This window comes from Entelurus aequoreus, linkage group LG02 (assembly GCF_033978785.1).
Source record: "Entelurus aequoreus isolate RoL-2023_Sb linkage group LG02, RoL_Eaeq_v1.1, whole genome shotgun sequence".
NCBI classification, from domain to species: Eukaryota; Metazoa; Chordata; class Actinopteri; order Syngnathiformes; family Syngnathidae; genus Entelurus; species Entelurus aequoreus.
The window spans coordinates 78,956,464-78,982,464 of NC_084732.1; the positions used below are offsets into that span (position 1 = coordinate 78,956,464).

Sequence of the window (26,001 nt, forward strand, 5' to 3'; positions counted from 1 at the left end):
CTGCGCAATGGCATTTCTCAATAGTCACACACAGTTTAATTAGCATTGTTTTTTGTTTTTTTTGTTTGTTTTTTTGACCGCAATATATTTGATCCAATTTGCCACAGCCTCTCGCAAATTAAATTGTCTACCTATTCATTAGTGGCTCTCTGAAATCATTTGATGTACAGTGCATGGATATTCTGACGTTCCCTGTTACACACGCAAACCGTAAGCCCCTCATTCCTAAGAGAATACTGTTGTGATAGATCTAAAGAGAACTCCAGGGGTGGAAGCATCCATGAAACTTGGGAGTGAATAGCTAATTTCCTACATATATATGTATATTGCAGTTGAGACTGCTTTGTGTATGGATTATTGTTTGTGAAAACAGATTTGCATAATTGGCTGTGATGCATGTATTTTTTTGAAAAAAGGTAAACAAAATGTGTACGTACACTACCGTTCAAAAGTTTGGGGTCACCCAAACAATTTTGTGGAATAGCCTTCATTTCTAAGAACAAGAATGGACTGTCGAGTTTCAGATGAAAGTTCTCTTTTTCTGGCCATTTTGAGCGTTTAATTGACCCCACAAATGTGATGATCCAGAAACTCAATCTGCTCAAAGGAAGGTCAGTTTTGTAGCTTCTGTAACGAGCTTAACTGTTTTCAGATGTGTGAACATGATTGCACAAGGGTTTTCTAATCATCAATTAGCCTTCTGAGCCAATGAGCAAACACAATGTACCATTAGAACACTGGAGTGATAGTTACTGGAAATGGGCCTCTATACACCTATGTAGATATTGCACCAAAAACCAGACATTTGCAGCTAGAATAGTCATTTACCACATTAGCAATGTATAGAGTGTATTTCTTTAAAGTTAAGACTAGTTTAAAGTTATCTTCATTGAAAAGTACAATGCTTTTCCTTCAAAAATAAGGACATTTCAATGTGACCCCAAACTTTTGAACGGTAGTGTATATTTTAAAGTAGAAATGTGTGATTAATATCAACATATATTTTTCTTATACATTACGTTGTTTCAATTATTTTATTATTACACTGTAACTCCGGCTCCACCCTTGTGGTTTATTGACATAATTTATCCTCCCCCTCCTGAATGTTGAAGTTTAGTTTGGCAGTTAGGTAAGCAATCCTTTAAATTAGAAATTAAAAAACTTCCAACCTGAGGCTGATTATTGAGAGTCTCCACATGGAAGTTACTGTAAAACTCAGCACACAAAGGAAAAATTAACAACATTTTGTGGCTGTACGGGACAGGCTAATTATTAAAAAAAAATAAAAAAAAAGGAAAAAAGTAAAGTACAACATGAAGTGCTAATACATGGAAGAGTCATGTTAAATAAACAATACTGTTTGGTTTAATCTGTAAAAAAAACATACAGTATAAAGGTTTGCTATGTCGATAGCTTAACGCTAACATAGAATGGACAAGCCCATTAGCAGGCTAACTAAAAATAGCATCGCGATCGTTTTAAACTTGTACAAATGCGTAACAAATGATATTTTAAAGGAACAAAATTCTTGAAAAACTGCAAATACATTTCTACCTTTAGGCACCAAACTCTGTGGAAATGAATCTTGGCCACTAACTTTTTAAGGTTGCACGATATAGACAATTGAAAATATAAATTATATACATTTGGCAGACAATAGAGCTTTTAAAGGCCTACTGAAATGATTTTTTTTTATTTAAACGGGAATAGCAGATCCATTCTATGTGTCATACTTGATCATTTCGCGATATTGCCATATTTTTGCTGAAAGGATTTAGTAGAGAAAATCGACGATAAAGTTCGCAACTTTTGCTCGCTGATAAAAAAAAGCCTTGCCTGTACCGGAAGTAGCGTGACGTCACAGGAGCTAGGATTCCTCACAATTCCCCGTTGTTTACAATGGAGCGAGAGAGATTCGGACCGAGAAAGTGATGATTACCCCATTAATTTGAGCGAGGATGAAAGATTCGTAGATGAGGACCGTTACAGTGAATGACTTGAGAGGCAGCGATGGACGTATCTTTTTTCGCTCTGACCGTAACTTAGGTACAAGCTGGCTCATTGGATTCCACACTCTCCTTTTTCTATTGTAGATCACAGATTTGTATTTTAAACCACCTCGGATACTATATCCTCTTGAAAATGAGAGTCGAGAACGCGAAATGGACATTCAGTGCCTTTTATCTCCACGACAATACATCGGCGAAATGCTTTAGCTATGAGCTAACGTGATAGCATCGTGCTTTAACTGCATATAGAAACAAAAGAAATAAACCCCTGACTGGAAGGATAGATAGAAAATCAACAATACTATTAAACCGTGGACATGTAAATACACGGTTAATGCTTTCCAGGCTGGCGAAGGTTAACAATGCTGTGCTAACGACGCCATTGAAGCTAACTTAGCAACCGGACTGCACAGAGCTATGCTAAAAACATTAGCTCTCCACCTACGCCACCCAGCCCTCATTTGCTCATCAACACCCGTGCTCACCTGCGTTCCAGCGATCGGCAGAAGGACGAAGGACTTCACCCGATGCGTTTGGCGGCCCGGAGACGTAGGAAGTCAAGGTGAGGTCGGCGGCTAGCGCGGCTAGCGCGGCTAGCGCGGCTAGCGCTCCAACAAAGTCCTCCTGGTTGTGTTGCTGTAGTCCGCTGCTAATACACTGATCCCACCTACAACTGTCTTCTTTGCAGCCTTCATTGTTCATTAAAAAAATTGCAAAAGATGTCCAGAATACTGTGGAATTATGAAATGAAAACAGAGGTTTTTGTATAGGATTCTACGGGGTACCATAACTTCCGTTACTCGGACTTCGTCACGCGCATACGTCATCATACCGCGATGTTTCAGCCGGATATTTCCTGGGAAGTTTTAAATGTCACTTTATAAGTTAACCCGGCCGTATTGGCATGTGTTGCAATGTTAAGATTTCATCATTGATATATAAACTATCAGACTGCGTGGTCGGTAGTAGTGGCTTTCAGTAGGCCTTTAATATAATCGTATACAGCGTGTTCAACGAAATGTAGCATCCTCGTTTGCAAGCTAGCAGCTAACGTCACTCCACTCTGCAGCTTCTCAATCACTAATCTTCGCCTCCATGGCAGCTAATAAATGGTGTTTTTTACAACTAACATTATCACTGGAGGACTAGAGAACAATGAATATCTAAACAGGCTACACTACACACTGTAGGAGGGTACAAAAGGCATAGCTAACTGTTAATCTAGAGCTCTTGAATATAGACGGGTGGGCAGACTGATCGTATCAGTTACTGTAGTGATTAGATCGATATTTTATGTTATCACATTTTTTTTAATTATATACAAACTGAAATAATAAGAGCCAATAATAATGTTTGCTTTTGTTTAATTGTTTTGCACTATTGACTTTAGTATACATTTTGTCTGTAATAAAAGGGAACAAGAAAATTATATACGGTAATTATAATAAATATCAATAATAATGCGTAATCATTTTGAGTTGAGTTGAGTTAGAGTTTATTTCAAACATGCAAGCATACACACATGATACATCACAAATTCCAGTTTCATTTTTCAACATGTTCGAAAAGGAGTAGGAAGAAGCAGAGCTTATTTAATCCTACCCCTTTTCTTTTACATAACAGTTGCTAAAACTTTTGTTCACTTCCTGTTCTCAATTTATTCACTATATACTCCATAAGTAATCACAATAAAAATAAACAAATAAATAGTAATTGGTGAAGTAAGTCATATTACATATAATGAGATAAGTAAGATTATTTTGAGAATGAAAGAATGGATGGATGGAATAAATCCAGAATGAAACAATTTTGAAACAAATAATAATACAAATGGAATAATATTGCAAATATAAAAACATTTTTGGGTTTTCAAACGGTTTCAACTGAACGCATTTTTTGCATTCATAAAGTGGGTTGCAATCCATATTAAATATGGATCGTTGATATTTAGGGAAAAATGTGAGTAATAGAATTTGCTGCATATATTGCAATTATGTGATTAAAAATGCTGTATTTATGCATAACATAAGAAATGTTTTCCCTCCTTGTTTTAGGTTCCTGATAGTTCTTGCTTGCCTGATTCTCAGTGTCCTCTCAACCATGGCCGAGTACCACACCCTGACTTACAGGAGTCTCTACTGGGTGGTGAGTCTTTATTTGTGTGATAGTTACTTTTTCTTCATCAACTTTGATTTGATTTGGAACTGATGCACTATTTACATTAACAGAGACTGTTAATGTAAATAATTCAGTGCTAATATAAAGTTTCAGACACACAAACAACTTAAACAATAGCTTTACAGATATTCTTAAAGATTGTATTTACGAGTCGCGCAATGTTATTGGGTTAAAAGCGCTGACTTACTCGGATCAGTGTTTTATGAGTCAGAGGTGGCAGGTAGATGCAGAGTGATTGGACTTCTGAGAAATCTCAGAGGGAAAGCACATCTTCCCAATAACACTGCTGTTTTCATTGCCCTTACTGGCTGCACCATTTTTCTCTGCGGTATCCTGACATGAACTGTTTCTTCTCAGCTGGTTAGCTTTTATTAGGTTAATGCTGGATTGTGGTGCATTAAAACGTTCAGTTTCAGATTCAGTCTTCCCAACTTAAGAAAAAAAACTCCTATGTATACAGTAAGCAATGATAACAATCTACAGTATATGGAGTACAACTCATCCAAAAATCAAAAACGTCTTGGACTTCAAATGTATTGCCAAGTGCATTTTTTCAATGACAAACGCAATCTGCTCTGTGAAACTGCTTGTCTTCCATTGTTAAAAAAAACATTTCACATTCAGATCACATATATTTGCATTCAATTAGCAATTAGCTTGCAGCGTGTTTATTGAAATATATACATATATGAAGTGTGTGATTAACCCAAATGTATACGGTGTGACTATGTGTAGCGATTATATGAGGCGTGTTACCAGGTGGTGTTGAAGGTGCATGTTGAGATCGGTGCAGAAGTCCAGAAACTGCAAGGCAGGCTCGGAGGTCCAGGGACAGGCAATAGGTCAGGGCTGGAGCGAGGCGTCGGGGTCCAAGGGCAGGCGTGAGGTCGAGATCCAGGGAGGCAGCAGAGAGTCCAGTGGGGATCCAGGGAGACGAGACACACAGCTCGAAACCAGGGGATGACAAAGGGCTTCTGGATGACGACACAGGACAAGACACAATGAGCACAACGGAAGTGGAAACAAAAAGAGCAAGGAAGCGAGAGACGTGTAAGGCTTACTGTACAAGTACAAGTAGCTACGTTCTGGCACTGGAATGCAGGACGCGCTGGCTTATGAAGACAGGAGTTTCATCAGCGTCAGGTGTGTTGATTGCAGATTGCAAGAGTAACGTCTTTAATTAATTAGTACCGCGGTACTTTCTTGGCACCGGTAAACCGTACAACTCTAATCGGGATATTTATGTTTGTCCATATCACACAGCTCTACTCGGTAAGCAGAAAAGCTACATCGATCCTCCCAACCTTGGCTTATAGCTTGCGGCTGAGAGCCGACATAGACAGAATGGATCAGCTTTATTTAGCAGACCAAACCTCAACAACGAACAGGTCTGCCTCCATGCACTGAAGATCAAATGATAATCATCCCAATTGTCCTCCACAATGTCTCTGTCACATCAGTGTATAAGTCCTAAAGCGAAGACCGACTTAGAGACTTCAAGATGACCAAACACAAGCTGGTTTATGTCTTTGTCCAGGGGTGCCCACACTTTTTCTGCAGGCGAGCTACTTTTCAATTGATCAAGTCGTGGGGATCTACCTCATTCATAAATATAATTTATATTTACTTATTTATGAAATATATGTTTTTGTTAACAAATTAAAGGTGTTTAATGATAATGCAAGCATGTTTAACACATATAGTTTATATTGTTAATAAGTTAAAAGTGTTTAAAGATAATACTAGCATGTTTAACACATATAGTTAATATTGTTAATAAGTTAAAGGTGTTTAATGATAATACAAGCATGTTTAACACATATAGTTAATATTGTCAACAAGTTAAAGGTGTTTAAAGATAATACAAGCATGTTTGACACATATAGTTAATATTGTTAACAAGTTAAAGGTGTTTAAAGATAATGCAAGCATGTTTAACACATATAGTTAATATTGTTAATAACTTAATGGTGTTTAATGATAATACAAGCATGTTTAACACATATAGTTAATATTGTTAATAAGTCAAAGGTGTTTAATGATAATACAAGCATGTTTAACACATATAGATTCCTTTCTTTCATGAAAACAATGATATAATTTGGTGTATTTCCTGATTCTGATGACTTGCATTGATAGGAATCAGACAGTGGTGCTGATAACGTCCGCATTTTCAAATGGAGGAGAAAAAAAGTCCTCCTTTCTGTCCAATACCACATGAAAGTGGTTGGTTTTTGGCATCTTATTTGTCCAGTTTCCGTACTCCTTTGTATACACTTTACAAGAAATACATTGGCGGCAAACTCCGTAGCTTGCTAGCTTGTGTACGCCAGCTTTCTGAGACTCTTATTTTGTTAGCGCAGGCAGGAAGAAGCAGAGCTTTTATTGTGCAACTGTGCAGTCGGTCTTTGGAGTTTTGACGACAGGTACGCCGCCAGAGTCTGTTGAAATAAAAAGTGTTTCTCGCCTTCCTGACGGTAATTTTCTCTTAATAATGAGCTGGCAGGAGCCAGCGTCATCTCAGAAGACCCTCGGGTGCCGTGAATGTCAATCAAGTGACGAAAGTGACGTCATAGTGAAGATTTATGATCGCTCATTTTTAGGACTATTTTTTTAATGCCTGGCTGGCGATCGACTGACACACCCTCCGCGATCGACCGGTAGCTCGCGATCAACGTAGTGGGCACCTCTGTCTTAGTCTTTCCTGTGCTGGACAGTGACTCAACCTCATCAAACATATAAGGAATGGTTGTGAGCACAAACCCAGCACAAGCCTATGCCACTGTTCAGCACTGCACCATCATAAAGAAACGTCTGGGCATGTCAAATAACAGGTAACCTCTAACTATGCAAAGTCATTAAAAGCCTATTTGACTAAAGATGAGTCCACCAAGAAAAGAAAATGGAAATCCAGAAGAAATTCCCTCCCATAAGGCTGCGTACTGGCCCCTCTCTTCAACATTTACACCAATGACCAACCACTTCTCCCAAAATGTTGCTGTTTCACCTACGCCGGTGACTTCTGCAACAAAACCCAACCTCAAGAACAAACATACTGGAAGCCAAGCAAAAAAAACACCTAGACCATGTTTCCCTAGGAATTACGTGTGACAGGACACTGTTCTTTAAATCAGACCTCCAGAACACCAAAGCCGAGCCATACACCTTTAAAAACATCCTGCACAAACTAGTGACTTCAAAATGGGGCGCTGACCCATCAATTATCCAAACAACCGCTTTAGCCATGTGCTTTTCCTCGAGCAGAATATGCGTGTTCAAGCTGGAACCTTACCAAACCGGTCCACATAGCCTGCCGGATCATCATGGGATGCATACAGTCAACCCCTGCCCCATGCCCTTTATGCCCCAGCTGAATTCTAAAGTTAGCTTCCTGGTGACAGTCCAACCACTCCAAAAATCCAAAGAAAACGGATCGACTAACATTTGGAAAGATTCATAGTTCCAACTTGAAACCGGAGCCCATGAATTGATGGAGAGAGCAATCACATCAAGGAAATGCCTTGGCAATGGTTACCACCTTCTATGACCGACCTGGAAGACCCTCAACCGAGTATGTGTGGAGCATGGTAAAGCACTGATGAAAATATAGAACTTCCACACAGAAGACATTGTGTAGCAGTGCAGACCATGTCTGACCTACTAGAATGTGAAGATGTCCTCCAATGCAGCCCCCAAAACCACACCAGCTGGGACCTTCGCTGAATACTGGCAATAGGACCCGTGGGATTCCAAAGATTTCAAGAAGTCCACAGTGAATAAATTGAACGATACAGGCACACATCTTATATTCAAGAGAACCAGTTAACATAATGTTAATGCAATTTGCTTCAGCATATTTATTTTTTAGATAATTGACTGTGACGAGGAAAAATATTTAATACAGTAATCCCCTTACCAACTATTACCACACTCAACAAAATTAAAAAGGGAAACATTGTTTGCCAGTTTGGAATATGAGACCATTCTAAATATATGAAATGCTCTTTTGAGGCTATATTTTTTTATTTTTAGACATTCTCACTGACTTGACAAAGATTGATGAACAGGTAATTGCTTCCTAATTTTAAACTACATTGTTAACTTCTACATGTTGGTGTTATTGTGTGGCCTAATTCCTTTTTTAATTCATTTGTCATCTGCACACTCCACCAGAGATGAAGATCGAATCAGCAATGCATTTTGTAGGATTGTTTTAATCAACACTTAATGTGATCGTTGGGGTTTGTTTGTCTGTTAGTTATCAACCAAACTCAAAAAGCTGTGGATGAATTTTCTTGAAAATTTTAGGAAATTTCTAAAATGGGATAAGGAGCCATGAATTACATTTTGGGCCTGATCCGGATCATTTCAACTATGTTACTTACAATTACGTTACAAGCTTTCATTTAGGTGTTAGTGTTGTCCCGATACCAATATTTTGGTAGCGGTAACGGTACCAAAATGTATTTCAATACTTTTCGGTTACAAAATAAAGGGTACCACAAAAAATTGCTTTATTGGCTTTATTTTAACAGTATTTTAACGGTACTTTTTAGAGGCGGTATAGTACCGAATATGATTCATTAGTTTCGCGGTACTATACTAATACCGGTATACCGTACAACCATAATGTGTGTGTATGCTGGCAGATCCATTGAGACAAGAGGGTTCACTTTGTTTTTTTTCCTATTATGCTAGTGATAGCTTAAAAATGTATAGGCGGATTTTCATCAAACCTTTTACGAAAATTTTAAAAATGTGGTAAGGAATAAGGAAAAAAGATTTTGGGGCTGCTACGGATAATTTTCACTACATTACCTTAAGGGCTGCAGCTATTGATATTTTAGTAATCAAGTAATCGATGCGTAAGTTTGTCTGATAAATCGAGTAATCGAATAAAACACAGTTTATAGCCGTTTAAGTAAATCAGTCAAAATAAACAAATATTTGTATGCTTGCCATAACAATCATTCTTTTTTTTATAATAAATGCACATAATCAACATTGAAATTGCACAATGCACATGTGTACATTGATAAAAAACATTTTTTTAACTCTCCGCTGTTTGCCGCCACACAAATTACGGCACCCAGACACAATCGATATTATGTGCGCTCAATTGCAGCGGCCATACGGAAACTATGTTCGCATATTTAAAGTCCTGGGCAGGTCACGCGGTCTGGATTTTATCAAGGTTTATTAGTTACGCTCATTAAACGATTAATCGAAGCAACAGAATATTTTTGTCCTGATCAAACTAATCGGTGAATCTTTGTGTATGCTCGCCACCCTCACCTCCACCCACAAAGAGAAAAACAGTAGATGACTGACATTCTACTATAAACACCTATAAAAGTTACGGGCATATTTTGAATACACTTTCAGTAAATGCCCAAAATGGGATAAGGAACAATTGATTACATTTTACATCACATCTCCGAGTGCTTTTTCTAGTTGCCATCCGTGGTCAAGCTAATTAGTAATATTAAAATTGGACAGAAGGGTAAAGTTTGGTTTGTTCTCCCCTCTCCAGCGTTATCCAAGATGACATTTTGATGTTTTCAAAATGGGAACCAGAATGTACAGAATAATGTTGTCTATGGTTTTCCAAACTTCTTTTTAATTGTTTTAATTGCTGCAACTTTGGCCGACTGACTACATGAAGTCCAAGATGGTCTGTAATGTTAATGGTCTGTATCTATATAGATGTTTACATATACTATATTACCAAAAGTATTTGGCCACCTGCCTTGACTCACATATGAACTTGAAGTGCCATCCCATTCCTAACCCATAGGGTTCAATATGATGTCGGTCCACCTTTTGCAGCGATTACAGCTTCAACTCTTCTGGGAAGGCTGTCCACAAGGTTGCGGAGTGTGTTTATAGGAATTTTCGACCATTCTTCCAAAAGCGCATCAGTGAGGTCACACACTGATGTTGGTCGAGAAGGCCCGGCTCTCAGTCTCCGTTCTACATTTGTAATTCATCCCAAAAGTGTTCTATCGGGTTCAGGTCAGGACTCTGTGCAGGCCAGTCAAGTTCATCCACACCAGACTCTGTCATCCATGTCTTTATGGACAGTCAGCAACCTCTTTGCACTATGCGCTTCAGCATCCGCTGACCCCACTCTGTCAGTTCACATGGCCTGCCACTTCGTGGCTGAGTTGCTGTTGTTCCCAAACTCTTCCATTTTTCTTATAATAAAGCCGACAGTTGACTTTGGAATATTTAGGAGCGAGGAAATTTCACGACTGCATTTGTTGCACAGGTGGCATCCTATGACAATTCCACGCTGGAAATCACTGAGCTCCTGAGAGCGGCCCATTCTTTCAAAAATGTTTGTAGAAACAGTTTCCATGCCTAAGTGCTGGTTTTTATACACCTTTCGCCGGGTCAAGTGATTAGGACACCTGATTCTGATCATTTGTATGGGTGGCCAAATACTTTTGGCAATATAGTGTAGATGTTTGTGAAGCCTGTGATGAGGTGGCGACTTGTCCAGGGTGTACCCCGCCTTCCGCCCGAATGCAGCTGAGATAGGCTCTAGCACTTCCCGCGACCCCAAAAGGGACAAGCGGTAGAAAATGGATGGATGGATGGATGTTTCAGAAGCTTTTTTGTATGTTATAGGGGTCGAATTTAAACATTTAAAACACTTCCTTGTGGTCTACATAACATGTAATGGTGGTTCTTTTGTCAAAATATTGCATAGATTATGTTTTACAGACCATTTTCAAACCGCTTTCTGACCATCTCTTCAGAGTGCACAGTTTTGTGAGCGGTTTAACTTAAGTGCCTACACTTCGACTGCGTCTTTTCCCTGTCATCCATGTTGTAGTTTTTAGCGCTTCCATATCTAGTCTACTGACATATTAAGTTAGAACTAGATGCTACTTTGTATTAGAAATGGCATCAGTGGAGGATGCATGTGCATGTTCGAGCCAGTCTGCCCAACAACAAGAGGATAGAGAAAAATACTGAGCTTATTGACTACAGTGTCGGACTACAATGGCGGACTCGCGCAAAGCTCTTCTGGTAAATCTTCACCATATACAGTACTGGCCAAAAGTTTGGACACACCTCATTTCAATGTGTTTTCTTTATTTTCATGACTATTTACATTGTAGATTGTCACTGAATGCATCAAAACTATAACACCTGTGAAGTGAAAACCATTTCAGGTGACTACCTCTTGAAGCTCATCGAGAGAATGCCAAGAGTGTGCAAAACAGTAATCATAGCAAAGGGTGGCTATTTTGAAGAAACTAGAATATAAAAACATGTTTTTAGTTATTTCACCTTTTTTTGTTAAGAACATAACTCCACATGTGTTCATTCATATTTGTGATGCCTTCAATGACAATCTAAAATGTAGATAATCATGACAATAAAGAAAACCCCTTGAATGAGAAGGTGTGTCCAAACCTTTGGCCTGTAGATATCCTCTGACGTCACACTTGGTAAAAATATCACATTCTGGGTTAATTCCAAACGGCTCGTTTGAAGGAAGTATGAAGGAAATCAAGATTGTTTCACAAATATCTTTGCAATGGCTCCATGGTTTGATTTCATATTTACCGGACTTACAGTATGCAGATCCTTAATACACAAAAAGTGGTACCAATATGTAAGAAAAGTTGGTTCTGCATAACAGGTCCCCTTTAAGTTATTCACAGCAATGTCTGTATGGCCGCAGAATTATCGGCCATACTGGGTTCTTTTAGTCACAGTGAAAAGGGCCTTCAACTCTAAAGGAGCTACGACTTGGTAAACACGCTGCTTATCTTAGATTCTTCAAGGTTACATGTGTGGATAGCAGGGACTTCTTTTTACAAGCACTCGGGCGTTGAGCCGCATTGCAACATACCTTGCTCCTGCCATCATTTCAATTAGATGTCCCTCAAGGCAGCTGATAGAAATTACACCCTGCGAGCTGGGGAACATTATTGTTGGAGTGGTTTTCTTCCTTTGTGATTGTCATTGCAGTGTTGCTCAGATGAGTGTCTTTTTATATCAAATATTACATTCCTTTCTTCATATGCTGCACATTTCATCTTTTATAATTGAATTCCCGTCAACATTATGTGCTTAAAAACAATGTTTTAGAACACAGATATAACGCAAACAATTTTAAATCCTCCCATCTTCCCTAGTCCCTGTTATGAGTATAAGTGATTATGTTAAATGATCATACTGTATATATATATATATATATATATATATATATATATATATATATATATATATATATATATATATATATATATATATATATATATAATATATATATTAGGGCTGCAACAACTAATCGATTGAATCGATTATTAAAATAGTTGCCGATTAATTTAGTCATCGATTCGTTGGATCTATGCTATGCGCACGCGCAGTTTTTTTTTTTTTTTTTTTTAAATACATTTTTATTTTTTATTATTTATAAACTGCAACATTTACAAACAACTGAGAAACAATAATCAAAATAAGTATGGTGCCAGTATGCTGGTTTTTTTCAATAAAATACTGGATAGGATAAAAATTTAGTTTGTCTCTTATATATATATATATATATATATATATATATATATATATATATATATATATATATATATATATATATATATATATATATATATATATATATGTACATATATATATATATATATATATATATATATATATATATGTACATATATATATATATATATATGTACATATATATATATATATATATATATATATATATATATATATATATATATATATATATATATATATATATATATATATATATATATATATTAGGGTTGCAACTAACGATTCATTTGATAATCGATTAATCTGTCGATTATTACTTCGATTAATCAATTAATAATCGGATAAAAGAGACAAACTACATTTCTATCCTTTCCAGTATTTTATTGGAAAAAAACAGCATATTGGCACCATGTTGTGGACATTAGGGGTGCAGCATACACCAATAATAACACAGAAATGTAACTCATCAGAACTGAATCAGATATTGTACACGTTTCTGTTGTGAATAATAAAGGATTCATTTTAGGCTGCCTCTGAATAATAGCATGAAATATTCCAGCACCTTCATAACGTTTAGTTATACTAAAGCGTCACTCAAATCTAAATATATTTATATAGCTTTATCGGCCCGGCTACATTGATCCATTATGAAACCAACCTGAGATATTTCTGTCTGTTACGTTTATTTCCAAATTGGTAACCGTGCGTTTTCTCTCTCAAAACGGAGTCAAATGTGCCGTAGACACATTATCAGCCCCGCGTTGCAACAAAGGCATAACTTTAACGTTACTCACAAAAAAGCTGAACTCATGAATGCTTGTTGCCACTATGGACTTAAAAAGTTACGTACTGTGAGTTCTTCCCTTCATCCATGGCTCCAACATGTTTCCTTTTCAGGTGCTCCTGAAGCAATGTTGTACTTCCGTGCCATTTTGCAGGAAACGCTCTTCTTTGAAGTCTTTAAAGTGAAGTGTTCCCACACTTTTGACGACTTAGGTCGTACACTTTTCTCCATTGAAGCAATAACCTCAAGATGTTTCTCCGCTAAACTATCGGTAGTGTTTTCCTGCGCCATTTTTCGAATTTTTCCAGCAAAGGAGACGCCGTCGTCACGTGAGCTGCACATGACACATCATTGGCTAGCTTACGCCACCTCATGAGACGTAGCCTCAGCGCCGCCCTGGCGCTGATTTGTACTGTTTTTGTTCTTATTTTGTACTTATTTTGATTATTGTTTCTCAGCTGTTTGTAAATGTTGCAGTTTATAAATAAAGGTTTATAAAACAAAAAAAAACAACGAAAAAATAACCAAAAAAAAAAACAAAAACAAAAAAAAAGCCTCTGCGCATGCGCACAGCATAGTTCCAACGAATCGATGACTAAATTAATCGCCAACTATTTTGGTAATCGATTTTAATCGATTTAATCGATTAGTTGTTGCAGCCCTAATATATATATATATATATATATATATATATATATATATATATATATATATATATATATATATATATATATATATATATATATATATATATATATATATATATATATATATACATATATACCGGTATATATATATATATATATATATATATATATATATATATATATATATATATATATATATATATATATATATATATATATATATATATATATATATATATATATATATATATATACCGGTATATATATATATATATATATATATATATATATATATATATATATATATATATATATATATATATATATATATATATATATATAATATATATATATATATATATATATATATATATAATATATATATATATATATATACAGTATATATACACTACCGTTCAAAAGTTTGGGGTCACCCAAACAATTTTGTGGAATAGCCTTCATTTCTAAGAACAAGAATAGACTGTCGAGTTTCACATGAAAGTTCTCTTTTTCCGGCCATTTTGAGCGTTTAATTGACCCCACAAATGTGATGCTCCAGAAACTCAATCTGCTCAAAGGAAGTCAGTTTTGTAGCTTTTGTAACAAGCTAAACTGTTTTCAGATGTGTGAACATGATTGCACAAGGGTTTTCTAATCATCAATTAGCCTTCTGAGCCAATGAGCAAACACATTGTACCATTAGAACACTGGAGTGATAGTTGCTGGAAATGGGCCTCTATACACCTATGTAGATCTTGCACCAAAAACCAGACATTTGCAGCTAGAATAGTCATTTACCACATTAGGAATGTATAGAGTGTATTTCTTTAAAGGTAAGACTAGTTTAAAGTTATCTTCATTGAAAATAAGGACATTTCAATGTGACCCCAAACTTTTGAACGGTAGTGTATGACAAAAATGACATTTGTATGTATTTCATTTTGAAGAACTTTAATTGTAAGTGTAACATTCTGTACATATAATTTCTTCATATATATATATATATATATATATATATATATATATATATATATATATATATATATATATATATATATATATATATATATATATATATGTATATATATATGTATATATATATATATATACATATATATATATATATATATATATATATATATGTATATATATATATATATGTATATATATATGTATATATACATATATATATATATATGTATATATATATATATATATATGTATATATATATATATATATGTATATATATATATATATATATATATGTATATATGTATATATATATATATATATATGTATATATATATATATATATATATATGTATATATGTATATATATATATATATATATATATATATATGTATACATATATATATATATATGTATATATATATATATATATATATGTACATATGTATATATATATATATATATATGTATATATATATATATATATATATATATATACTTTTTTTTTTTTTTTTTTAATTTACGAATTACACAACGTGCCAACTTCACTGGTTTTGGGTTTTGTACTACAAGTGGTCAGATGTGTATGTCCGCCAATCTGTGATGTCACAAATGACCCACCGTTAAAAAAAGACTGCAAAATAGCGTAGACAGCCTTCCAAAATGGCGCACAAGCTCACGCCCAAATGCGTTACCTTATGATCTGATGCGTTGGCATTGTTTAACCTAAGTATGACATAATATTATATTTATCCTTTTATTTCCACATTACTAAACTTGATTGGAGTGTGTCATGTGATGAAAATATGTAAGATTTGATCCATCTATGACCTCATCCTTTTTATCCCCTCTTTGTCCTCTCTTCCTAGGAAATTTTCCTTGTGGTCTTCTTTGGTGTGGAATACATTGTCCGGCTCTGGTCAGCAGGTTGCCGCAGTAAATATGTCGGCTTCTGGGGCCGACTACGATTTGCTAGGAAGCCAATATCTCTTATAGGTTTGAACAACACACCAATACCAACACATATCACAGCTACAAATGGAATTATTTATTAACGTTTTCGTCTCATTTGTCAATGCATTATAATGCAATATAATTGTAATATTTGACAGTGTCTTGATTTATTTCGTGTTACATATACGTAATTGTTCATTTGTTGTAAATAGCTCACATACTACTTGATATTTGACTGCTTGACATTTGTATGCCGCTTGTCTTTACTTGTCTTTTGACACCTTGTTGAACATTCTTCCAAGGTCCTTTTTTCATTAATGTCTTTCATTCTCTAATAACAGATTTGATTGTTGTGGTTGCTTCCATACTCGTGCTAGCATTTGGTTCCAAAGGACAGGTGTTTGCCACCTCTGCAATGAGGTAAGACAAGACAATGTCGATCCATCCATCCACTTCCTGTACCACTTGTCCTTAGGGCAGGGTACACCCTGGATTGATTACTATTCAGTCCCAGGACAATCATTCACACTCGCATTCACACCTTTTGTCTTTAATTAACCTAACATGCATATGTATATATATAGGGGATGTGGAAGGAAGCTGGTTTACCTGTGGAAAACCCACACAAGCTCGGGCAGAACATGCACACTCCAGACAGAGATGTTCGAATACAAATATCAATATTTACTAACAACCACAATACAGTGTAAGTGTAAAAAAAAATCAATGAATTCTTAGTGCTGGATCAAGGAATACGCAGTTTGATCAATGACCTTAGTCATCGTTCAATAGGGAAATGTTGCATGGGATTGAGTATATAATATATACCGTATATTATACATGACTATATTGATTATATTTCAGAGGGATTCGCTTTCTGCAGATCGTACGAATGCTCCATGTAGACCGCCAGGGGGGAACATGGCGTCTTCTGGGTTCTGTTGTCTACATGCATCGCCAGGTACACCATCACAGTTCATATTTTTTCAGGTCTTCTGGGCTTTCCAAATATCGTCACCATCATTGTTAAATGGGCCCTCTATTGTTGACAAGATTGGCCCTCATATTTCTGAACCTAAAGCTCATGTCTACAGGCAAAATTGCCCCCAAAATACACAAAGTAATGATTTTAGAAATTTGGCACATTCTGGGATGCCCACTTTTAGCCTTCATCAGAGGACTGAAAGCAATTTCCTATTGCATGATATGTGTTTTGGTAGTTCCTTCATCCAAAATCTAAATTTTTTTACACACAGAATTTTAAAGAGCAAATATGTCTGCCAGATACATTGTTGCAGGTTGTAGCAACACAACTAAAGAACGGGTCAGCCTGCATACATTTTGTAATGATGACAATATGATGAAAGTATGGACCTCTCCAGGCAAATTGACTCCTGAGAAAATCGGGCGCACTAAACCAAACGAGAAGAGCGTACTTCGGAGCGATTGTTTTAATGATTTTGACTTTGGAGAAGAAGTACTTTGATCGGAGTTTGGATGGAAAAGATGTTGAAGACTCAAGCCAAATTCGATCGCGAAAACCAGGAGCACCGTCGAGGGGAGTAAGACTGAGTCAGAACTTGTGTAAAAACGGCGAAAGAGGAGCAGACCCAGCGTTAAAAAATTAGAGAAAAAAGAATGTAAGCTGTTAGTATTCTATTTTGTGTTCTCCTCTACTGATGCTTCCATCAAGATGCCAGAGGAAATGCTGAAAGAGCATGAGAAAACGCTCATAAACGTCGATTATTTTGTATTTCTTTTTTGGTCATAAAATTAACCGTATCTGTTTTAAAGTAATCATAGACCAGGGTGACAAGAACATGCAATTAACTGTCCATGTGGAGAAATGTGCACCAGTTCTATAGATGATGTCACACCATATTGAGTCTGGAGACGGAAATGGGGCGTTTACTCCAAAACCAATTTATATTAAGAACATGACTGCCAGATTCATTTTCAGGAGCAAAAAACACATAAAGAGAAATTGTTGGTTACATTTCGGTCATTTGGATACTATGGGTCCTTAAATCCAGCGGTTATTAACCTTTTTGACCTGGGTGCCTAACTTTTCCACTACAGAGAAATATTAACACTGAAATAGTGATCTTACTCTCAATTTTTATAACATTCAATAATTATATCTAACCTACTTACAGTTTACAACTTTGTCAAATAAAACCAATTGAAACCATGTGTAAATAACAAAAAAAATTATTTAATTAACACATAAACCTTAGGCTTAGGTCAGGCTGATGATATTAACCAAATATATTGTATGAAATGGGACTCATCAATAACTGCAGATTTTTTTTAACAAAGAATAATGTTGTGCTAAATACAGTTGATAATGAATATGTTTCTTAACTTAACTGCCAATAAAATGAAGTGCAAATGAAAATACAGCTTCGCCACTTTAGTCCAAATTTTTGCGCTCTCGAAACTTCTCTAAAACTTAAGATCCAAACTTCTTCTCTTTGTTCGAGATTGTCATTACTGCCACAAGTGGTGGAAAAGTATATTACAACTGAGTATCGCTGCGGCCCATACTGACCGCAGCTGAGAAACAGATATTATTTGGCAGCCCTCGACAGGGCACTCGCGGCCATGGTTAAGAAAAACTGCATGAATTAATTTGACGTACTACAGCAGGTGCAACCTGCTTGTTGTGGAATAAGATATTGCAAGAATTGTTTTATTTTTTTATTATGAATTTATTAATCAATCAACAAAACAATACACAACAATACCACAACAATGCAATACAATTCCAAAACCAAACCCGTCCCAGCAACACCAAGAACTACAATAAACAGAGCAATTGAGAGCAATTTAGGACACACACACATGACACGGAACAATCCAAATATAGTGAAACAAAAATGAACATTATCAACAACAGCATCAACATTAATAACAACCTCAAAATAGCAGTGATTAGAAATTAAAAATCCCTCATTGATATTATCATTAAAAACATTAATTAAAAAAAATAAAATTAGAAATGAACAACAGTGTCACAGAATATTTGATGAATACCTTAAATAAAGCTTTTTTTGCAGAATATTAGAGTTTTCAGCTAGTTTGATGGAGAGTACTAATGCTTCCTCCTGGGTGTTATTCAGCTGAGCGATATGGATGGAGGTAGCTACAGCTACAGTAACTATGATTATCTCTTATGACCACAGTAGTTTCACTCCCCGCCAGGTGTTCTTACTTTTGTTAGTCCTGTGTAATGGACAGATTGCTCCCAGCAGAGATTGGTCATCAACAGCCTTTGTCCTGAGTCGTAAAAAAAGAAAGTACCCAGTCAGTCATTGGCACCCTTTCTCAAGCCCTATGAGAGCACATGATTATTTCTCTCTCTCTCTCAACTGGAAACAGAAATCTGTACTTACAGTATGAAATCCTGGATGGTCTGATCACTACATGTTCTCTGTTTCTTTCACTGTTAGAAAATGGTAATGTTAAAACACAGGATGTAAACGAAATATCAATAACTGTTGGGACATGGAAAAGGTGTAGGATTAATTAAACACTTTTTCGGACATGTTGAATTGTGCAAGTGTAAATATTAGATCAATTGTCTGAAACAAATAAAACAATTACCAGTTGTATTACCACAACAATATAAAGAAAATTTGAATCCAACATAACAGGGAGACTTTCATCAATGTTAATACAATATATGCACAGTGACTGTCCTAAAATTAATCTAATACAAATGCGCCTAATACTAAAATTCAAAATAATATGCGCTGAATAGCGTGTGGAAACTATGAAATTTAGGTGATCTACTAACATTGCATGCCCAATTTATAACAAGTGTAAAAGTAGTGCAGACCGCCTTATTTAAATGAAGTTGTGCTCCAACCTGTGGTGTTTTACTGTGTGTGTTCTAAGTCAAATATGTACTTTTCTGTTTCCATTTCATTGACTAAATATGCACTAGAAGGTGTTCAGCTTTTGTTCAGAATCAGTTACTTTCACAACTGCTGATGCGGTTTTATTCTCATGCAATATGGTTAAACCGTTTTGAAGCTGATCGCCCATTGACTTCAATAGAGGAGCATAGAGTGGGTTGTTCCACTGCAGCCAAACTAGACAGTCAGTGGATAAATGCTCGGATTTCCAAGCGTCTCTGGAAGTGTATGGAAAATGGGCTTAGTCTCGCCTGGCCTGGACGCTGGGCTTCTGCATGATGATTGGATGATTTGTCTGAAACTGACTCCCTTTTTGATTGACAAGTTCCATGCTATTGTTCTGAGTTGATATGGCAAAATTTGCAATCCTTTAAAGGGGAACTGAACTATTTTTTGGAATTTTGCCTATCGTTCACAATCATTATGAAAGACATGACGACGAATATATATTTTTTATGCATTCTAAATATTAAATAATGGCAATCAAAAGTCAGCTTGCAAGCCTATTGGAGCCACTCTATATTCTGCTTATAAAGCCCTTAAAAAACACCTCCATTAAGGTTTTACATGCATGATGTTAGGAAATAGGTAATGTAGTAACGGGCACATTTATACATTCACATTTAATATTTTTGTATTTTGCCCAATTTAAGCATACCCGGCGCATTAATTTTAAAAACGCATCACGGTGTTTGCTTTTTTTTAATCAACATCACTTATTATTACTCACTGCAGATTTTGAGAGCCAACAAACAAAATAAAACATCACTTACTGTACAATGTCTGCTTTCATTAGAATGTTGGCATTCTGCTAGGATGTTTATATATTCCCATTTAGATGAAGAATGACTCATAATCCTCGCAAAGCGAAAGGGGGTGGAACCAAGCCTCTTTAATGTCATCCTCGCCATTTACGGTATTAAATTGGCTGTCAGAGTGTACAAACTTGTCGGATTACCTCCTCATCCTTCTACTATCAAGGTGAGAGGCGTGACTTATGACCTACGATAAGGTTTAATGAGCAAGGAAGCGAGGAAGCAGTCGATCATATTAACATTGGCACACAAGCTCGTGATCACAGCGCCGTTATAAATAGTTAGTTTGTGTTAGCCCTTATAATAACAATATCATTAATACTTAACTGTGCCAGTTTGAACGTACCTTTCAAACCTGCTAATTGTAGACAGAAAGCGGCAGCCGTAAAACAGTTCCAACCTTGATAAATCACAGCAAGCGCTCAACGATTACATTTGAATCTCCTCCTCCCAGTATTGTGGTAGTTCTTAATAATAGCATATAGTCTGCATTTACACTAAGAAAAGTACTGCACTCTCTATTTTGCTCATTTAAAAGATCCTCAGCGCACAAGCTTAGTAGATGAGCGTTGCGTGCGCTATCAAGTTTGAAATCGTTTTAATACACAGAGACCTTGAGTAGATCAGATCCCTACTGTAATAGAGATTGATTTGTATTAATATACACATATAATAATCGATATACGTGTTTACTGTTGTTGTTTGCTCTAATGTAAAATTATACACAACATCATATTTTATTATTTAATTACCATTGAGAGTCCAAATAGCTATGATCAGGTTGCTGTGTACAGTAGTTCTCTGCAAACAAACATTGTTAAATGAGTTCCTCTCTTTGGCATCACAATTTAGTATATTGTAAAGACGGCATTTTCGATACAGCTCATGTACTGTAATGGTTTTCATTAAATTGTGAAGGGTTATGTAAATGGTTTTTCAGCCTTTCTGCAAATTGTGTCATTAACTCCACAGTTTGAGGTAGCCTCAGGTAAAAAGCTCGGTGCTGGGAAGTCACAATGACCCAAATTGGCAATGCACAGAACTTACGACTTCTGAAAGAGGGAGTTAGGCCCAGACATGCTTGAGATTTACAGCGATTGAGTTTTGTGTTTACACATCTACTCCATAAAATCCATAATCAGATTATTTGTCATATTATTGCAATATCATCAACTAACTGTAGCTGGATCGTTATTTTTATCGAGCACTGGAGGTCACATTACATTATGTGGATATGCTGCATTATAACTTCAATGTGCATTTCAATGTTTACTTATCAAAGTTTACTTATATAGCCCTTAATCACAAATGTCTCAAAGGGCTGCACAAGCCACAATGACATCCTTGGCTCAGAACCCCCATCAGGGCAAGAAAAAACTCAACCCAATGGGAACAACAAGAAACCTCGGAAGGGACCGAGTCCAAAGTGGGGCCAGCGGGGGATCTTCTTGCATGTAGACACGTCGGGAGCGCAGAGACGTCACCGACTGATGCATTAAGAATGGTCCACCCCGGGTCCCGATTTCATGTGAAAGTCCAAGTCCATTGGGAAGCCAGCAGGGGATCATATTTAATGGAGACAAGTCAGCAGTGCGGAGACGTCACCAATTAATGCACAGAGTGGTCCCTCCTGGGTCCCGACTTGGATCAGCTTGGAGCCTGATCCGTGGTCACCTGATAACCTCTCCACGCAGGAGAGGGCGGCAGAGCAGAAAAGAGAGACGGCAGATCAACTGGTCTAAAAAGGGGTCTATTTAAAGGCTAGAGTACAACAAATTAGTTTTAAAATGGGACTTAAATGCTTCTACTGAGGTAGCATCTCTAACAGTTACCAGAATTCCAGAGTACTGGAGCCTGAATAGAAAACGCTCTAAAGCCCGCAAAATTTTGGGGGGTTTCGAGAATCACTATTAAGCCGGAGTTCTTTGAATGCAGATTTCTGGCCGGGACATATGATACAATACAATCAGCAAGAAAGGATGGAGCTAGACCGTTTAGTATTTTATACGTAAGTAGTAAAACCTTAAAGTCGCATCTCAAGTGCACAGGAAGCCAATGCAGGTGAGCCAGTATACTTCTTATTGTTGTTTCCACTGTAATGGTTAGGTAAACAGCCTTCTGTGTTAACATCTGGGAGTTTAGAATTCAGTTCAGTTTCATTTACCGTACTCCAATCACAATCTAGTCTTAATGGTATAAACTAATTTAAATACACACTAAATAGCCTTCTCATGCCGCTGCCTTGTAAACACAATTTGCACAGTTGCTCCTCGCTGGCTCAGAAGCAGATGGGCAGCACTGCCTCTTAAATGGGGTTGCCAGATCCACTAAACTTTTGGTAATGACTCCGGGAAGACACATGTGAAAACAGTAACACATTTGAAGATGAATGAAGAGGTCCGTTCTTAGGGGTTTTATAACAACTTGTGCATTGGCCTGCCTCTTGTCCTTTGTGACATGCTGTAAAAACATGTGGTAAAACATCTGGACCAAATTGAGTACACAAAATCAACATCGTATGAATAGGGTCCAATTGAGTACAATGAGTACTCTCTGTGGTGGCATATATTTTAAATAACATTTTAAGTGAAAACAAAGATTTTTTTCAGATCAAGTACATTGTTTTCTTTCTATTCTGAGAAAGGTGTCTTTTTATACAAAAACTAAACAAAAAATGTTTTGTTTGTAAATATTTTGTGGATGTTAAAAATAATTGTTTTGGTTAGAAATATTTTTTGGGGTTGCAATTTTTTTGGTTAAGACTCAACTTCAATCTTGTGGGCATGGACTCTTCTGAACAATATGTTAGAAACCTTTCTATCGGTCGTTGTCGCCCACCCCTAATCTTTGGTATTTTTCCTCCAAATATGTTGAGGGAGAGTTTAGTCAGCACTCACGCCAATATGGTCGCACCATCCTCCGAGACTGACCAATAAAAAGGCTTATAAAAAATTGTTCAGAGGAGACCATGGCCACACAATTGAAGCGGAGTGGTAAGCAAAGCAAAGATTTGCAACCAAAAATAAAAGATGTGTAACACAAATGATTTGCATAACAAACATGAGTAAACAAAAAATAGGTTTTCAACCAAAAAAAGTGTTCCCTAAATAATATTTGTAACCAAAACAAAGAGTTGCAGCCAAATAAGATATGCAACCAATAAAAGATTTGCAACCCAAAAAAAGTAAGCCAAAAAAAAAAAAATCTAAACCCAAAACGTTTTTTGCAATCTTTAACAGTTTTGCAACCAAAAAAGTATATATATTTTTTTCAAATCCATTTTTTGGTTTTCTATTTTTTTGTCAGGTTGCATACAAATACACAACACACATATTTCCTGATATTGCAGTGACTGTGGGATGTTATCAATCTTACTGTCATACTGTAGACGCAGAGCATTATATAACCATAACAAGACGAGTCACATTGCTTTATTGTATTGTTATGTATTGCCATCCTGATGAATGATAAAGAATGCTACATTCATGAGTAGTTTATGAAACAAAATAACTTTGACAAACAAAATAAGGCAGAGGGCAGACACTTCAAGAATAAGATGCATCATTAAACTGATCAAAACAGTCTGTGACAAACATGTTTTGTTTAACTAATTATCTTTCTGTTTGTATGTGGATGTGTTTTTTTGAATTTTAGGAGCTGATCACAACCTTATATATTGGCTTTCTAAGCCTGGTCTTCGCTTCCTACATTCTCTACCTGGCAGAAAAAGAGAACGGCCACTTCGACAGCTATGCTGACGCCCTGTGGTGGGGTGTGGTAAGAATCTCTGTATTTGCTTAAGTTGGTTCTTCCGGTCTCTTTAACGAGCACAGTGTATGTTTTTATATGTAATACAATGTTTATATATACATGTATATATTAGGGCTGTCACAAGTTAACAAATATGATTAATCAAAAAATATATCACATTAATGTAGAAATTCAGACTAATCACATCCTTTATTTTGCCGTGGATGGTTACCTGAAAAGCGTTGTTGGTCAGTGATTAGGTCAATTCATACATCAGTGGAAAGATGAGTAAGGAGACTCCAACTGGTGTTCTTGGTGGCTGAGACTTTGTGTAACAATAGGAACTGTTATTGTTGGTTACATTGCACAAGGACCGTAGGTGAGAGGTAAGGCTTGATCGTCCACTTTGCAGAGTTAGGATTAGACAGAATAAACTAAAACACAGCAACAACGCATTGGCAGCTTCTCAATATTTTCATAGATAAATGTCCGTCCTTTGGGTGTTTTTGGCTGCATACTGCGGAGGCTGGCCGTGGTTTCATGCAATGCAGACTAACCAGCCGACTCACCGGGTCGGCTAACCAATAGGACTTATTTTTTATAATTTGTTTCCTTGATTTGGTTGTTTGCTTCTTAATTCTGTTGGTTAGAGTGCAGGACCATGTAGATCTGTAGCCAATCACTACCATAATTTCCGGTGTATAAGTCGCTAGTTTTTCCCCCTACGCTTTAAACCCTTCGCTTTATGCAATACTACGGCTAATTTATAGATTTTTATGGGTTCTCAAGATACACACTCCACCAATAGATTTATCCTTGTCACATCAGCTCAATAATGGTCACCAATGATCTCAAGGCATTCCATCGATCGCAACTGGACTGTTTGGTTTGTCTTTGTCTCGAGTAGGATTTATCAGTTCGTGCTCACAGACTTAGATTGGTCAGATCTGACCAATCAGATCTGACTGATCTGACCAATCTAAGTCTATGAGCACGAACTGATGAAGCCTACTCGGAGGAGAGGCATAAAGTCTTTGAAGACAAACCAAACAGTCCAGTTGCGATCGACTGAATGCCCTGAGATGACAATGACCTGGATGAATGAGAACATTCATAGACACATCACAAATTATATTTTTCACAAAATAAATCAAATGCACTCACACAATCAGTCAGCCATTTAGCGCGTTATGCACTCACTCTCATCAAAACACGCCAAAATGCACTCAGCGCAGCCCCAAAACTAAGATTTTGAAGCATCGAAAAAGGTAAAAGCCTCCGCAAGGACCATAAATCCATGACCAAAAATGGGCCCCGAAATGCCAGACTGCCATGCCCTGAAGAAGATTAGAAGACATGCGCCTGTGTAAATATTAGTTTCAATGTGTACACCTGCAGCTTATACGCGGCCAATGTACTGTATGTACAAAACAAAATT

The 26,001-nt window shown here is 36.5% G+C and overlaps 1 protein-coding gene across 2 annotated transcripts in view; it reads left to right on the plus strand.

The window, feature by feature from the left end:
- Positions 1 to 26,001, plus strand: part of kcnq1.1 (potassium voltage-gated channel, KQT-like subfamily, member 1.1) — a 111,159-nt gene that overhangs the window by 11,765 nt on the left and 73,393 nt on the right. For both annotated transcript variants that reach the window (XM_062033106.1, XM_062033115.1), the window contains exons 2-6: positions 4,064 to 4,154; positions 15,994 to 16,120; positions 16,420 to 16,498; positions 16,943 to 17,039; positions 24,468 to 24,590. In XM_062033106.1, coding sequence (XP_061889090.1) covers positions 4,064 to 4,154; positions 15,994 to 16,120; positions 16,420 to 16,498; positions 16,943 to 17,039; positions 24,468 to 24,590 — 517 coding nt within the window. The remainder of the gene's footprint in view (positions 1 to 4,063; positions 4,155 to 15,993; positions 16,121 to 16,419; positions 16,499 to 16,942; positions 17,040 to 24,467; positions 24,591 to 26,001) is intronic.